The 14,618-nt window shown below is 58.8% G+C and overlaps 2 protein-coding genes across 6 annotated transcripts in view; one reads left to right on the top strand and one right to left on the bottom strand.

Moving 5' to 3' along the window:
- The window catches only part of SLC66A2 (solute carrier family 66 member 2), a 37,269-nt gene extending 32,653 nt beyond the window's left edge, over positions 1-4,616 (bottom strand). The window contains exon 1 of one of the 2 annotated variants that reach the window (XM_008252688.3): positions 3,856-4,616. In XM_008252688.3, the coding sequence (XP_008250910.2) occupies positions 3,856-4,058 (203 nt within the window). In that variant the 5' untranslated portion in view covers positions 4,059-4,616. The remainder of the gene's footprint in view (positions 1-3,855) is intronic. The other variant, XM_051840433.2, reaches the window with a different exon arrangement.
- Positions 4,617-4,766: 150 nt separating this feature from the next.
- Positions 4,767-14,618, top strand: part of HSBP1L1 (heat shock factor binding protein 1 like 1) — a 16,392-nt gene continuing 6,540 nt past the window's right edge. Inside the window, exons 1-4 of one of the 4 annotated variants that reach the window (XR_011379295.1) lie at positions 4,767-6,780; positions 7,430-7,627; positions 8,127-9,869; positions 10,795-10,883. Coding sequence is in view for 2 of the 4 variants with exons in the window: in XM_070050047.1 (XP_069906148.1) it covers positions 7,577-7,627; positions 8,127-8,193; positions 10,789-10,883 (213 nt within the window). In the remaining 2 variants the exon portion in view is untranslated. The other 3 variants (XR_011379294.1, XM_070050047.1, XM_008252690.4) reach the window with 3 other exon arrangements.

Raw genomic sequence — 14,618 nt, 5'->3', positions numbered from 1 at the left:
AGCAGGGCCCTGAGGCCTCCTCGGAGCCCCGCCCAGCAGAGCTTCCAAGAGGAAGCTGAGACAAGGCTGAGGCACCAGCGGGCGGAGCAAACGCCTGCCGGGAGGATGCAGCTGTGACCCCAGGCCTTGTGGGCAGAGGCCCAGGCCAGGGCGCAGCGGGCATTCGCTCCCGTCCCAGGGGTCTCAGCTGCCACCCTGGCCCAGGCCCTCACCTGTGACCCATCACCATCACACCTGCAGCAGTCAAAGGACCCAGAGCCGAGCCCACAGCCACTTCCAGGCAGACGGCGCCGGGGAACGTGAGGGCCGCAGGGGGCCGGCAGCACAAGGACGTGGGTGCCCCTGCCCCCCGCCCCCCTCACCCCTGCGTCCCTTCTGACAACGAGGACATCTCTGGGACCGGCCACTTCCAGCAATCACAAAAACCACAGGGAAGGGACAACGACGGTTTGCACCACACCCCAGATCCCCAATCTCCGAAAGCCCATCTGGGGGAAGGAGGAGCCGTACGACAGGAGGCGAGAGGCCCAGAGGTGAGCTTTCGGCAACTCCAGGATCAAAACACGGTTTGAGAGAGCTCAGTTTCCCAAGGACACACACAGGGACAGGCTTAACCCCAGCAGTAACTTCTGAAGGCTAATTAAAAGAGAAAGTGGCCATTTCTTTATCTACCGAGTTGATTTCAGCTTTTTTTCCTTGAACAACCACCAGAACCCCCAAGGCCGTCAGGAGAGCACTCTTGCTCCCCACTGCCAGGATGTGGGTGCACACACCCCTCCGACACAGGACAGGACAGCGCCAGCCCCAGGGGCCTCACGCTTGCCCAGAGGGAAGACACCACCCAGGGACAGCAACTGACCACGTCTGAGAACACACCCGGTTTCAACGTCAGAGAGAGGCTCCAGTGGGAGAGAGGTGTGCACTCGCCTGTACAACACAGCAGCTGTCAACCTCGACAGTGACACGTCAACACCTGACGAGTTTCTCACACCTGGCACCTGCAGCCGGCACACAGGCCGCAGCAGCCAGGACTGGAGAGCCCCGCAGGTGAGGGTGCCTCACCACCCACGCGCAGCCCAGCCTCTCTCCCCTTCTCCCCCACATCGGCACAGCCTGCAAACATCAACTACAAGGATCACAGGCCCTCTCCCAGCCTCTGACACCACAGTCGCCAGCCTTGTCCAAACGCACCTCCCAGAGTGCGATCACACAGGGTTGAGAACCCCGGGGTCCACCATCCACTCAGTCCCTTCCTGCAAGGCAGGAGCCCTGCAGGGCCGCACCCCAGGGGCAAGATGCTTCCCCAAGGGTCTGCAGCTCCGACTGACCTGGGTGAGGAGGTTTTAATTATTTTTACTTCATGCTCTTGCACAAAGATACATATTCTAAGTGCTGACACAAAAAAAGTGCAAACAACGATAAAGTTAATTTAGAAGGTGAAAATGTGGCCGGTACCGCGGCTCACTAGGCTAATCCTCCGCCTTGCAGCGCCGGCACACCGGGTTCTAGTCCCGGTCGGGGCACCGGATTCTGTCCCGGTTGCCCCTCTTCCAGGCCAGCCCTCTGCTGTGGCCAGGGAGTGCAGTGGAGGATGGCCCAGGTGCTTGGGCCCTGCACCCCATGGGAGACCAGGAAAAGCACCTGGCTCCTGGCTCCTGCCATCGGATCAGCGCGGTGCGCTGGCCGCAGCGCGCCGGCCGCGGCGGCCATTGGAGGGTGAACCAACGGCAAAGGAAGACCTTTCTCTCTGTCTCTCTCTCTCACTGTCCATACTGTCAAAAAAAAAAAAAAAAAAAGGTGAAACACACACACACACACACACACACACACACAAGCATGGGTTGCCCCACACAGGGCAGGAGTGGGGAGGGGAGACAGAACACCTAGCAGCCCCTCCAGCTGTACAGCTGTGGTCTTGGGGGGAGGGGGAGGGAGAGAGAGGGAGGCACTCCCAGGTGTGGCCTCTGTGTGGGTGGGGCCTTTCCAGCTGTGCCGCCACCTCCACAAGCTCCAAGCAGAGCTCAACTTCCCTGCTTTCATGGCGGCCCGCTCAGGCCCCAGGTGAAGCAGGTGCACTGACAAGTAAAATTACACGTGGGGCTTGTGACTTCCAGTCCAGCAATCCTAAACTAACTTCCTACTTAGCCCACATCATGAGCATGCGTCCCAGCCAGCACTGGGACGGGAAACCACCCAGCTCCCAGCTCACTGGGAGGGGCTCTCCCTCCCCAACCCCAGCCCACCCACCCTGTGTGCACATGTGGGTATGTGCATGTGGTACGTGTGTACACATGGATGTAGTGTGCAAGCACATGGGTTGTGGTTACACACTGTGTGTGGCTGTGCTGTGTGCCCATGCAACATGTATGTGGGTACTTACATGTGTGCATGCAGTATGGGTGTACGTGTACATGCACATGTATGCAGTGTGAGCTCATGTGGGTTGTGCGCATACACTGTGTGTGCATGGCTGTGGCATGTGCCCACGCATGTAACATGTGTGCATGTGGTATTGTGTTTGGAGGCTGGAGAGACCCCTTAGGAAGGCCCAGCGTCTCTGCCCTCCGCCCACGCTGCTTTACGCCACAGTCCTGTGCAGTCAGGGCCCTGTGTGTTCCGAGTGGCCCAGGGTGGCTCAGGGTGTTGGTTCTCTGGAAGATACCACCTGTAGGCAGTGCTCAGAGCCCACGAGGCCACAGGCCCAGCCCAGCTCCTGCATCCAGTGCCCAGGGCTGCCCAGAGGCAGCAACGGGAGGAACCCAGAAGCTGTCTGATTTCTGACCCCCACCCCAAAGGCAGACACTGGAAGTACGTTCAGTATTTCATTTTCTTTCAAAAATTTTGAAAGTCAAAGCAAGTGAACTTTCTTCCTGTTGGTAAGGCAGCCTTGGGCAGTTCTGGGGACATTCATTCCACAGCCCCAAAGCCAGAGCACAACATGTCAGTCTGAACCGGGAGCCTGGGCCAGGCCAGGTGGTCCCCACTCAGACAGGACCACGGTTAGGGACCCGCCCCGCCCCGCCCCAGGGAAACAGGCCTTGCTTAGGGCTCACTGCCCTCCCCCCTAGGGTTACTCAAGGCCCCTCGCACCTGGCCACTGCCACGCAGTAGGAACTCCACCTGACGCCAAAGGGAAGGGCGGGGGAAGGGGAAATGCAAACGCGGCTTTTCAACTTTAAAGTTTTTGTCAAACAGAAACCCCCACCCCACCCCGGCCCCCCGCAGTCTGCTGGGGGAGCAAGCGGGGCAAAGCAACGCATGGGAACTCGGGGTTCCCAAATTCACGCCAAAAGGGGCGTGCTTTGTCTCCCCAAGGCCTCGGTAAGGCTGGCTGAGAACAGTCCCGGGTTACCAGTGACCAAGACGTCCAGGGCAGAGCCTGGGGACCGCCCCCAGGAAGAAACCCGGGGTTCTCCGACCCTAGGCTGCAACCAGGAGAGCTCTCCCATCTGCTTGGAAAGCTCACCCTCCTGGCCGTGCGCTCGTTAACGCTAGAATTAATTTCCGTGTCCTCGGCTGAACGCACACGACGACAGGAGGAAGCTGGGCAGAGAGGAACTGAGCGTAGGCGAGCGTCCCCCCAGCGTCCGACCTCCTCCGCGGGCGAGCGGGCGCCAGGGCGCCCAGGCAGGCGCGCGGGGCGGCCGGGCGTCACCAGGCGACCCCTCCGCTGACTCAGGCGCGGTGTCCTCGCCCCACCACCGGAAACCAAGAGAGCGGACCGGCGCGCCCGCGGAGAAGCGCACACGGGCAGGCCCCCGCGGTCGCCCTGGGGAGGCTCTGCCCAGCCCCTCTGTGCCAGGCCAAGTCTCGCCCCCGGCCGCCCCGAGCCCGACGCGACCGCGCCCCGCTCACCAGAACAGGATCCGGAGAATGTTGGCCACCAGCAGCACCAGGCACACGTAGGTGGAGAAGCCGTCGGCGCTCTGCGTCCTGCGGATGTGCCGGTACTGCGGGATGTAGGGCACCACCCCGCCGAAGACCATGGCCCCGGCCGCGCCCCACGACACCAGGCTGTGCAGCGGGACCAGCAGCCAGGCCAGGCTCTCCCCTTCCATCCCCTGCCAAGCCGCGCGCGACGTCACCTCCACATGGCGCCGCCACCTGCGCGCTCCGAATCGGGCCTGGCGGGCGCGGGGCGCACGGCGCGGGCGCGGACACGGACACGGCCAGGGGAGGCTACGCGGGCCAGGGGCGGGGCGCACGGCGCGGACACGGCCGGGGGGTGGGGGTGGGGGGTACGCGGGCCAGGGGCGGGGCTCACGGCGCGGACACGGCCGGGAGGGTGGTGCGCGGGCCGGGGGCGGGGCGCACGGCGCGGACACGGCCAGGGGGAGGTTACGAGGGCCGGGGGCGGAGCGCACGGCGCGGACAAGGCCGGGGTGGGGGCAGGGTACGCGGACCGGGGGGCGGGGCGCACGGCTTGGCGCGGACACGGGCCCGGGGATTTCGGTACAGCGGGGCGTGGCCCGGGCCGGGAACGCGAGGCGCCGGGGTCCGCGCCCGCAAGCCCCGCTCGGGCCCTGATCCCCGGACCCCGGCTCTGCTTGGCCCCCGCGGCCCTTACCGCGCGCCCATCGTCCTGCGCCTCCGCATGTCCGTCCGCGCCCGGGCCCCGCCCCGAGTGACGTCACAATTGCCGGAGCCCCGCCCACGCCGGACCGGCGGGTGCTCCGCTGGGTCCTAGAGCGCGCGGGCACGCGTGTTCCACGTGGGCGCGTCCGCCGCTGTCGCGCCTCACGGGGCCGGGGGACCCTGGGACCTGGTGGGAGAGGGCGTCCCCGGAGCGTCCCCGGCGTCCGCAGGGAGACCCCGCCTTGTGCCCGGAGGCGAGCACGGAGAGCGGCGCGGACTGTCCAGATGGGTGGTTCTATTGGCTAAGCCGCGCCTCCAGTGCGCACTGGAGAGAACCTGGGAGTGTCTGGGTTTGTCTCCTGGCCCAGGGGCCGCAGACCCGCAGGTTTGGCTCCCAGCCCTTGGCACGGGTGGGCTGAGGGCAGGAGGGCCACACTGACCGGCCAGGGCCAGCCTCTTCCTGGAGTCGCGTCCCCTTCTCCCGGGTCTGCCTGGTTTTGTGGGAAATCCTCGGACCCTGCCCGCCTCCCAGGGAGCGCTCCCTCCCCGGTGAGAGGCGTGGCGGGCGCGGTGCACCCTGGCCTGGGGAGTGTCCCCGGCTGTTTTCGCGGTGAGGATGACATTCGCACGCGGCAAAAGTAGCCACTTCAGAGTGAGCTCAGCGCAGTTCATTGAGGGGCCGGCGCTGTGGCGTAGGTCCAGCTCCCTGCTATGGCCTGAGAAAGCAGCGGAAGGTGGCGCAAGCGCCTGGGTCCCTGCACCCGCATGGGAGACCGGAAGAAGCCCCTGGCTCCGGCCTGGCCCAGCCCTGGCTGTTGTGACCATCTGAGGGGTAACCCAGGGATGGTCACTCTCTGTAACTCTGCCTTTCAAATAAAAAAGTCTCTAAAAAAATAAAAACATTGAGAAGAACTGTAAGTTAAGTTTATTTCATGCAAGAAAACTTGAAATCCACAGTTTTTCATACTACGTGTTTTCCAACGGATTTCAAATTTCTTGCACCAAAATAAACAGCTTTTAATTCCATTCTCACGGACTTTCTGGAGAAACAGCAGTCAGAGTGTTGTGTGCGCACCCTTCCCATCTAGTTCCGGAACATTCTCATCCCAGCATGGAACCAGTCCTCACGGAGCAGTCTCTCCACGCCCCACAGACCCCTGGCCTCGCAGACCCTGAGCTGCTTCCCTCTCTGGATGGGCCCTTCTGCAGGCTGTGGGAACCAGCTGGATGCACACAGAACCCTAACTGCCCCTGCTGGGGAGGGGCTGCTGCCCTCCGCAGAACTGGGGGCTGGGCCCCCCCACAGGCGCTCCCCTGCTGGGGAGGGGCTGGGCCCCCCCACAGGCGCTCCCCTTCCAGAATCCTCCTCGAACCCTCGTGGGCTGCAGCCTCCCCTCCTGCTGGTTCTTGCTGGAGGTGACTCCTGTGAGCCCCACCATATGGCCCCCCCAGCCTCTTACCTGACCCAGTGCAGGGTCCTGGACCCCCACTCCTTTCCTAGACCCCACCAGGTTTCCCTGGGTGTCGTGCACCTTGGGGGCGAGTGTGCAGGTGCTAGCCTCAGCCTGCTTCCGGGGCCTCTGGTGGGAGGGAGGGTGCTCCGTGCTCTCCTGCGTCCCTCCGAGCCTGTCACCACGCTCTGTATCTGTGGAACTGAGGGGTGTCCAGAACTGGAGGGATGAGATGCCAGCGAGGGGCAGCCTGGAGCCCCACGGCCTCCGGAAACCACTGACGGGGCAGTCAGCAGCGGACCGGGGTCCTGCCATGAGCTTCCCCTGGACTGAGGCCTGGGGCTGGGTGCTCTCAGAGAAGGGTGGAGGTTCCAGAACGTTCCCAAAGGCCTGGCTGCTGTGTGGCTGCGGGCTGGTGACCGACAGGCTGCCGTCTCCAGGCAGGGACTGAAGCCAGGTCCCCTGCCTCGGGCTCCTGAGTAATGTCCCGCGTTTTTCTGTTTGTGAGTCTGGCCCCTGACACCAGTGGTTCTGACAGAAGCCCCCGGGGGTGACGCAGCCGCAGCACGGCTTGCCCAGTGCCTCCCCGCTCCCCGCTCCCTGCTCCCGTGGTCGGCCCCAGAGGCTTCCTCAGGCCTGACCACCCCGCCTTGGGCCGCCCGGGCCAGCCCACGCTCCAGGAGACAGCCAAGGGACACAAAGGGCAGACGGCCGCGCTGTACCAGCTGCCCCCGACGGCTTCACGCACCTCCAGGTGCCGCTCAGTGCGCAGCCGCGTGCGTCCTGGGCCGGAGAACGGGCGGGAAATACGTGAGCGGTGCGGTGGCAGCGGGGCTGCGGGGCTGCGGGGCCGAGGGGCTGCGAGACCTCCAGCCTGCGTTCGCCCCGTGCGCGCCGGCGCTGTGTCCGCCTTTCGGGTCACTGACACCGAAGCGGCTGTGGTCTGGGGCTCCCCGCGGGATGGTTGCAGAGCGGATCTGCAGGTGGTTGGGTCCGCATTTGCCGGGTGCCGGACGACGTGGGGGCGTCTGCATGTGCTGTCGCCCGGCTGGGCTCTGGGGATAGGGGCGTGGCCCAGAGGTCAACGAAACGAGGTGACCCAGCAGCCATGCTCGGGTCTGGAAGCGGCAGCGGTGCCTTCAGGCCCGCAGAACCGGACACCTGCCGCTAGTGTTCGTTCTCACGTCAGCGCCGGCCGCAGCCGAGACTGCAGAGGTGCGCGAGGTGACAGCGTCCTTGGCTCCCGGGGCCGCAGAGCGAGTCTGGGCAGTGTGTGGGTGGCTGGGCTGCAGCCAAACTGCCTGGGCCGTCACAGGTGCCCTCCTTACAGACAGGAAGACCAGAGGCGGGAGGGGGAGGGTGCCGCAGGGGCGGTGGTGAGCCCGGGCTCTCCGTGTGGCCAGGGGAGGACTCGGGGTCAGGACGTTGCACCGCGCAGCTGCACCAGCAGGCTGGCCCGGCCCCGCCCAACCTGGCCACAACAAGGAAGATCGCTTCTGGAGCGCACCTGGGCAGGTGCCGCCAAGACCAGTGACCGACCCCAGGCCCCCATGGACACACGGGGACCGGAAACCTCCGGCTTAGACACCCTGCAGGATGCGGTGAGTGTGTCTGTCTTCCCCCCTTCCTCCCCACCTCCCCACCCCCACCCCCCCAAGTAGGTTCCAGTCCCAGGAAACAAGCCGCATGGGGGCTAAACGCTGTAAAAGTCTTCCTTGGAGATTTGTTTTCCTGTGAAAGTGAAACCATCCGATTCCAGGCGGGCAGGTGCTGCCCCAGATGACCCAAGGCCAGCCTAGGAGGCAGTCTTGGGCGGTGTGGTAGGAGGTCTCCCCTCCAAGCCTGCCCACCAGCCCCAGAACGCTGGACTGCTGGGGGAGGGGGTGTCTCGCTCATCTGGAGATGAGCCAAGGCCATCATCTGCAGTTAGCCATTTTACTGTTCTAGCAGTGTCTGTTGGAAAGGTTTTCTGTTCCCGGTGACTCGGGATGTCAAAGATCAACACAGGAAATAGACAGGGCTAGCCCGTGACATCTCAGATGCGCTGCACCAAGGATCAATATTACGTTTGGTTGTCTTGTGGCTCATTTTTTTTTCCAGGCAGAAAATCTGTTTCAGCAACTTCAAGAGCATTTTCAAGCTCTGACTGCAACACTGACCCTCAGGGATATCCTTTGCTGCCATCAGCCAGCTCTGGGAGGCTGCGAGCCGCGACAGGGTGGACGGTCTTGCTGCCTGTGTTAGTGGCAGTGTCTCTGTGCTCTGAGCAGCCTCCAGCACTGCAGAAGCTTCTGTATACCTCCTGCCTGGCCGGCAGCACGGGCACATTCCCCGGTGGGCTTCCCCTGCGCTGTGGCCGGGCACGTTCCCCGGTGGGCTTCCCCTGCGCTGTGGCCGGGCGCGTTCCCCGGTGGGCTTCCCCTGCGCTGTGGCCGGGCACGTTCCCCGGTGGGCTTCCCCTGCGCTGTGGCCGGGCGCGTTCCCCGGTGGGCTTCCCCTGCGCTGTGGCCGGGCACGTTCCCCGGTGGGCTTCCCCTGCGCTGTGGCCGGGCGCGTTCCCCGGTGGGCTTCCCCTGCGCTGTGGCCGGGCACATTGCCCGGTGGGCTTCCCCTGCGCTGTGGCTGGACGGTGCGGAGCCTCAGAGCCCCCGCGGGGGGGCCCCCATGCTGTGCTGTAACTTTAGCTGCTCCCTGTTTAGTCTTAGGAGCAGAGAATCAGAGTTAGAATAGAATGTTGGCCTCTAGTTTGGGCACACTCAGAGAAGGGCAATATCTGTTAGGAAAAGAGTTGCGGACTGGTGCCTCCTCACACGGGGCACCAAAATGTTAGGAAAAGAGGCACAGAATAGAGAGGAGGCAGTGTACAAATTTACAGCCAGACCGAATTTATTCAGAGAAAATAAATTTGTGGTGGGTGACCAACTGTGCACGTACACAATGACAGGACAGGTGGCCCTTGTCGCTCCCCGTCTTCGTGGAGGAACGACACAGGACCCTGCGCTGTTCTTTGGTCTGCTCGGCCCTCCCCGGGTTTGCTGCTGGTTCTTCCCGGGTTGGCTACCGACCCTTCCACCTCTGTGGAAGGGCGGTTCCCCCTGCCACTTTCCCCACTTCCGCGGGGGAGCAGCACACCGCCGGCCGGCTCTCTCGGGGGCTGCTCAGGTGTTCCTTCAGATAGATGTTCCTGGTGCATGTTGTCTCTCTCCTCCTTTATAGTCCTCTTCCACCAATCCCAACTCTGCTACCCACACGCCGAGTACGCTGCTCTCCTCCAATCAGGAGCAGGTCCTGCTGTTTATTGGTTGAACTGGAGGCAGCTGGGTAGAAGCTGTTTCCTCCTCTCCCAGCGCCATATTGTGGGAGAGCAGATGCATAGAATAAGTCTTAATTCCAGTAACTTAGTCTAGTCCGAGTTGCTCCCCACAGGCCCTGACCCCCAGGGGCTGGGACTTTTTATATTTTGGGAGGGCTAGGGATGGGGTGGGGGTGGGGGGCAGCAGGCGGAGGGGAATTCCTGGAACTGGCCTTTCACGTGTTCCAGCAACTGGTCTTTCAGGTGGCCGTGGTGGGTGGGGTATGAAGGCAATAGGGTGTGAGACCCAACTAAGATCCGAGGGCGAGGAATGCATTCCAGTGTTTATCTGTGTCGGGCAGTGAGCAAGAATGGCTGAGGCTGACGTCCTTGTTCCTCAATATCTGCCCAGCACTTGTCCAGTCCGAGCCTACTTTACACATCGGCTGCCTTCCTTAAAAACTGTCATAAAGCACTTGCAGAGGGAGCCATTTACCTGCAATTATTATGTTGTACATGGCTTCCCCAGGATAAAATTATTCTCAAACACGGTAAGATTAGATCTTAGAAAAGTTTTTTTTTAAATAGATTTATGTATTTATTTGGAAGTAGGAGTTACACAGAGAGAGAAGGAGAGGCAGAGACAGAGAGAGGTCTTCCATCCGCTGGTTCACTCCCCAATTGGCCGCAACAGCCAGATCTGCACCCATCCCAAGCCAGGAGCCAAGAGATTTTTCTGGGTCTCCCACGTAGGTGCAGGGGATGGGAAGAGGAGCAGCTGGAACTCAAACCGGCACCCATATGGGATGCCAGCACTGCAGGCGGTGGCGTTACCTACTATACCACAGTGCAGGCCCCAGAAGAATTTGTTTTAGAAAGAGGTCATTTCTGGCTGGTGCTCACTTGGCTAATCCTCTGCCTGCGGCACCAGCATCCTGGGTTCTAGTCCTGGTCGGGGCGCCCAGTTGCTCCTCTTCCAGTCCAGCTCTCTGCTGTGGCCCAGGAGGGCAGTGGAGGATGGCCCAAGTGCTTGGGTCTTGCACCCGCATGGGAGACCGGGAGGAAGTACTCAGATTGGCGTAGCACCGGCCGTGGTGGCCATTAGGGGGATGAACCAACAGAAGGAAGACCTTTCTCTCTGTCTCTCTCCCTCACTGTCTAACTCTGGCAAAAAAAAAAGAAAAAAGAGGTCATTTCCGTTATATTTATACACTCAGAATCTGGCAAAAACATACCAAAACCATCCCCAAGCCAGGAGAGCCGAGTTTCCAAAATGGAACTTGGGTTCAAAGGTCAGAGCACACTCTGGACTGGGGCAGCAGCCAACAGCCCCGACGTGGGCCCTGCCCTGGACTCCTGTGTCGGCTGTGGCGTCTGCTGGTGTGCGTGTCTGTCTGTGATGGAGAAGTTCAGCTGGAGCGGGGTCTCTGCTCACTGCACTCCATGTCGCAATTCTCTCTAACCTCCTACTGGAAGAAATGGGACATCGCATCGAGGACCTACAGAAGAACGTAACGGACTTGATGGTGCAGGCTGGGATTGAAAACTCTGTCAAAGAACAAATGGTAAGGCCACTGTGAGGAAACTTTACCTTTCGCATCTTCTGTTTGCTTTCATCTTGAAAATATAATCCCCTGATTGTTCACTAGGGAAATTACTGTCTCTAATGCATTTTAAAAATGCTCCTTTCTAAATAGACCAACGAAAATATCTTGGTCATAATTTCTTAAATGCGCACATTTTAAATAGAAGCCTCTATTATTTGAACATTGCATTTCATAGAGAGTATTTTTCGCCTCTAATCTTTTTGTTTTAAAGATTTATTTTAAAAAATATTTATTTATTATTTGAAAGGCAGCGTTAGAGAAGGAGGGAGGGAGGTCTTCCATCTTGGTTCACTCCCCAGATGACCTGGCCCAGTCCCACTGGGAGTAGAGCAGCTGGGACTTGAACCAGCACTAACGTGGGCTGCTGGTGTTGCAGGAGGTGGCTGGCCTGCTGTACCCCAACACTGACCTCACCTTTTTTTTTTTTAAGATTTATTGTATTTATTTGAAAGGCAGAGTTACAGACAGAGGGAAAGGGATATTCCATCTCCAAATGGATGCAATAACCAGAGCTGGACCAGACCCAACCCAGGAGCCAGGGGCTTCATCTAGGTCCCCAACATGGGTGCCATCTAGGTCCCCAAGCATTTGGGCCGTCTTCAGCTGCTTTCCCAGGCCATTAACAGGGAGCTGGGTCAGAAGTGGAGCAGCCGGGACTTGAACTGGTGCCCATGTGGGATGCCGGCGCTGCAGGCAGAGGCCCCACTCTTTAGACAGTCTTCAGTCAGAACATGAGTGGCAAGCTACAGGGCGCAGAGTTACTAGGTTCTGTTGAGATAGCGCAGGGCCCTCTGCACTCGAAACATTCTGCTTCTGTTTCCATTTCCAATGGAAGTTGACACAGAGTCTTAGAAGTAAAATAAATTCTTAGGTTCACATCTCAGACTGGATTTCCTGTCCACGTAACATATAAGCTTTATTTTATTAAAATATGTATGTATATTATTGACATAATATTTTTTAAAATATTTATTTATTTGAAAAGCAGAGTTATAGGGAGAGCTTTTATTTACTGGTTTACTCCCCAGATGGCCATAATGAGCAGGACTGGACCAAGCAGGAGCCAGGAGCTTCATCCAGGTCTCCCATGTGGGTGCAGGGGCACAAGCACTGGGCATCTTCTACTGCTTTCCCAGGTGCATCAGCAGGGAGCTGGATTGGAAGAGGAGCAGCCGGGACACAAGCCGCGTCTATAATACGATGTTGCAGGCGGTGGCTTAACCCACTACACCACAATGCCGGCCCAGTTTAACAGTCTAAATAAGGCCATATTTTACTGGCACAAATTGAATGCCTTTTTTTTTTGACAGCTGTTGTCCTAGGTCAGCCAGCAAACTCCCTGTATCTCTCCTAGTTGACCTGGAAACAGGCTGGTGTTCTGGCACGGAAAAGGCTCTGTCCAGATACACAGGAGCCGCAGGCTGGGGGGCTCTGGCATTTTTGACAGACTGGAACCTTTGCTTAGCTGCCTGCCCAGGTGCTACAGACCTGGGTCTCCCCGCCCTGTGGTCTCAGAAGGGCCAAACCTCTCTGCACTTCAAAACTCAGGTCTCTTGAGCCCTGGGCAGCTTAACAAAGACAGGGACAAGAAGCCCCAGAGCTCAGCACGGCAGGGGGCATGGGGGTGCTCCAGGAATTTCAGGTGTGAGATTGGACTCACACCAGCTGGGTATTTCAAATTAAAAATCCCACTAAGGAGCCAGCACTGTGATGCAGTGGGGAAGCTGCGTGTGTGCTTGTATGTGTCCTTTATTTTAAAGGGAGGGCAACACACAGACAGACCTTCCATCCGCAGGCTCACTTTCCAAATGCCCTCCACAGCCAGGCTGGGTCACGTCAAAGCCAATAGCCAGGAACTCATTAGTCTCCCATGTGTGTAGCAGGGGCCCGAGTACGTGAGCCATCACCTGCTGTCCAGGTGGCCTAGCAAGTAGAGGCGCGCTCCTGTACGGGACATGTACACTGCAGCTCAACTCACTGTGCCACAACTCCCAGCCCTGTAGATCTTTTTTATAAAGACATAGGGGTTTTCCAGAGGCAGATGCTGTATTTTTTAAACTGAACCCTTCATTTTTAAGAGATATATACATATATATTTATTTTCATTCATTTGAAAGGGAGAGAGAGACACACAAAGAGAGAGAGGGAGGGAGATTCCCCCAGCTGCTGGTTCACTCCCCAAATGCCTGCAATAGCTGGGGCTGGGCTAAGCCAAAGGAAGGAGCCCAAAATTACATCTGGGTCTCCCAGGTGGGGGCAGGGCTATCAGTGCCTCCCGGGTGTGCATTAGCAGGAGGCTGGAGTGGGGAGCAGAGGCTCCGACCCAGGCCTCCCACATGGGAAGCAAGAGTCCCAAGTGGCGTCTCAGGCACTGTGTCCAGTGCCTCGCTGAGAGGCTCTCCACGGAGTTTCTGGAGGACCTGTAATTTGCCCACTCCAGACAGACACTGGCGGTCACTTCTTCACTCTGAAAATGACCCCAAACCCCTAAACCAAACCAAATTACACCAAACTAACAAACAAGGAAACAGTATTGGAGGAATGTCTTTTTTTTTTTTTTTTTTTTTTTTTTTTTTTAAGATTTCTTTATTTGAAAGAGTTATTCAGAGAGAGAAGGAGAGGCAGAGAGAGAGGTCTTCCATCCACCGGTTGACTCTCCGATTGGCCACAACAGCCATAGCTGAGCCGATCCAAAGCCAGAAGCCAGGAGCTTCTTCCGGGCCTCCCATGTGGGTGCAGGGGCCCAAGGACTTGGGCTATCAACCACTGCTTTCCTAAGCTATAGCAGAGAGCTGAACCGGAAGTAGAGCAGCCGGGTCTCGAACCAGTGCCCACATGGGATGCCGACACTGCAGGCGGCAGCTTCACCTGCTCCGCCACAGTGCCTGCCCCTTTCCTTGATCTGATCTTTGAGTTTAATGTTTTTCTCCTCCCAAGGAGGTCACCCCAGCCCGCTCTGCCCGGTAGAATACTAAAGAAAAGCACACGGACCAGATTTAACCTTGTTTGGTAGATTAAATGATTGAAAATCTTTCAAATGACATTCAATTCACCTGTCTCCAAGCCAAAGTAAAATAAATCTATTATCATCTAAAAACAGTGTTTGGGGCTGGTGCTGTGGCATAACAGGTAAGGCCACTGCCTGCAGTGCTAGCATCCCGTGTGGGCGCTGGTTCTGGTCCTGGCTGCTCCACTTCCTACCCAGCTCTCTGCTGTGGCCTGGGAAAGCAGTGGAAGATGGCCCAGGTCCTTAGGCCCCTGCACCGGTATGGGAGACCTGGAGGAAGCTCCTGGCTCCTGGCTTGGGATCAATGTAGCTCCAGCTGTTGCGGCCAACTGGGGAGTGAACCAGCAGATGGAAGACCTCTCTCTCTCTGTGCCTCTGCCTCTTCTTCTCTCTATATAGCTCCAACTTTCAAATAAATAAATAAATCTTAAAAAGAAAATAAAAACAGGGCTTGGGGGTCTGACATTGTAGTGTGGCAGTCAGGATGCCCCTTGTGACACTAGCACCCTATCAGAGTACCTTTTGAGTCTCAGCTGCTCCAGTTCTGATCCAGCTCCCTGCTAATGCTCCTGGGAACACAGCTGGTGATGGCCCAAGTGCTTGGGCCCTGCACCCACGGGGAGACCTGGAAGGAGTTGTAGGTTTCTGGTTTCAGCCGGCTCAAGCCTGGCCTTTGCAGCCATTTA

The sequence above is a fragment of the Oryctolagus cuniculus genome, chromosome 10, assembly GCF_964237555.1.
Source record: "Oryctolagus cuniculus chromosome 10, mOryCun1.1, whole genome shotgun sequence".
Lineage (NCBI taxonomy): Eukaryota > Metazoa > Chordata > Mammalia > Lagomorpha > Leporidae > Oryctolagus > Oryctolagus cuniculus.
This window is presented reverse-complemented; position numbering and strand designations above follow the sequence as displayed.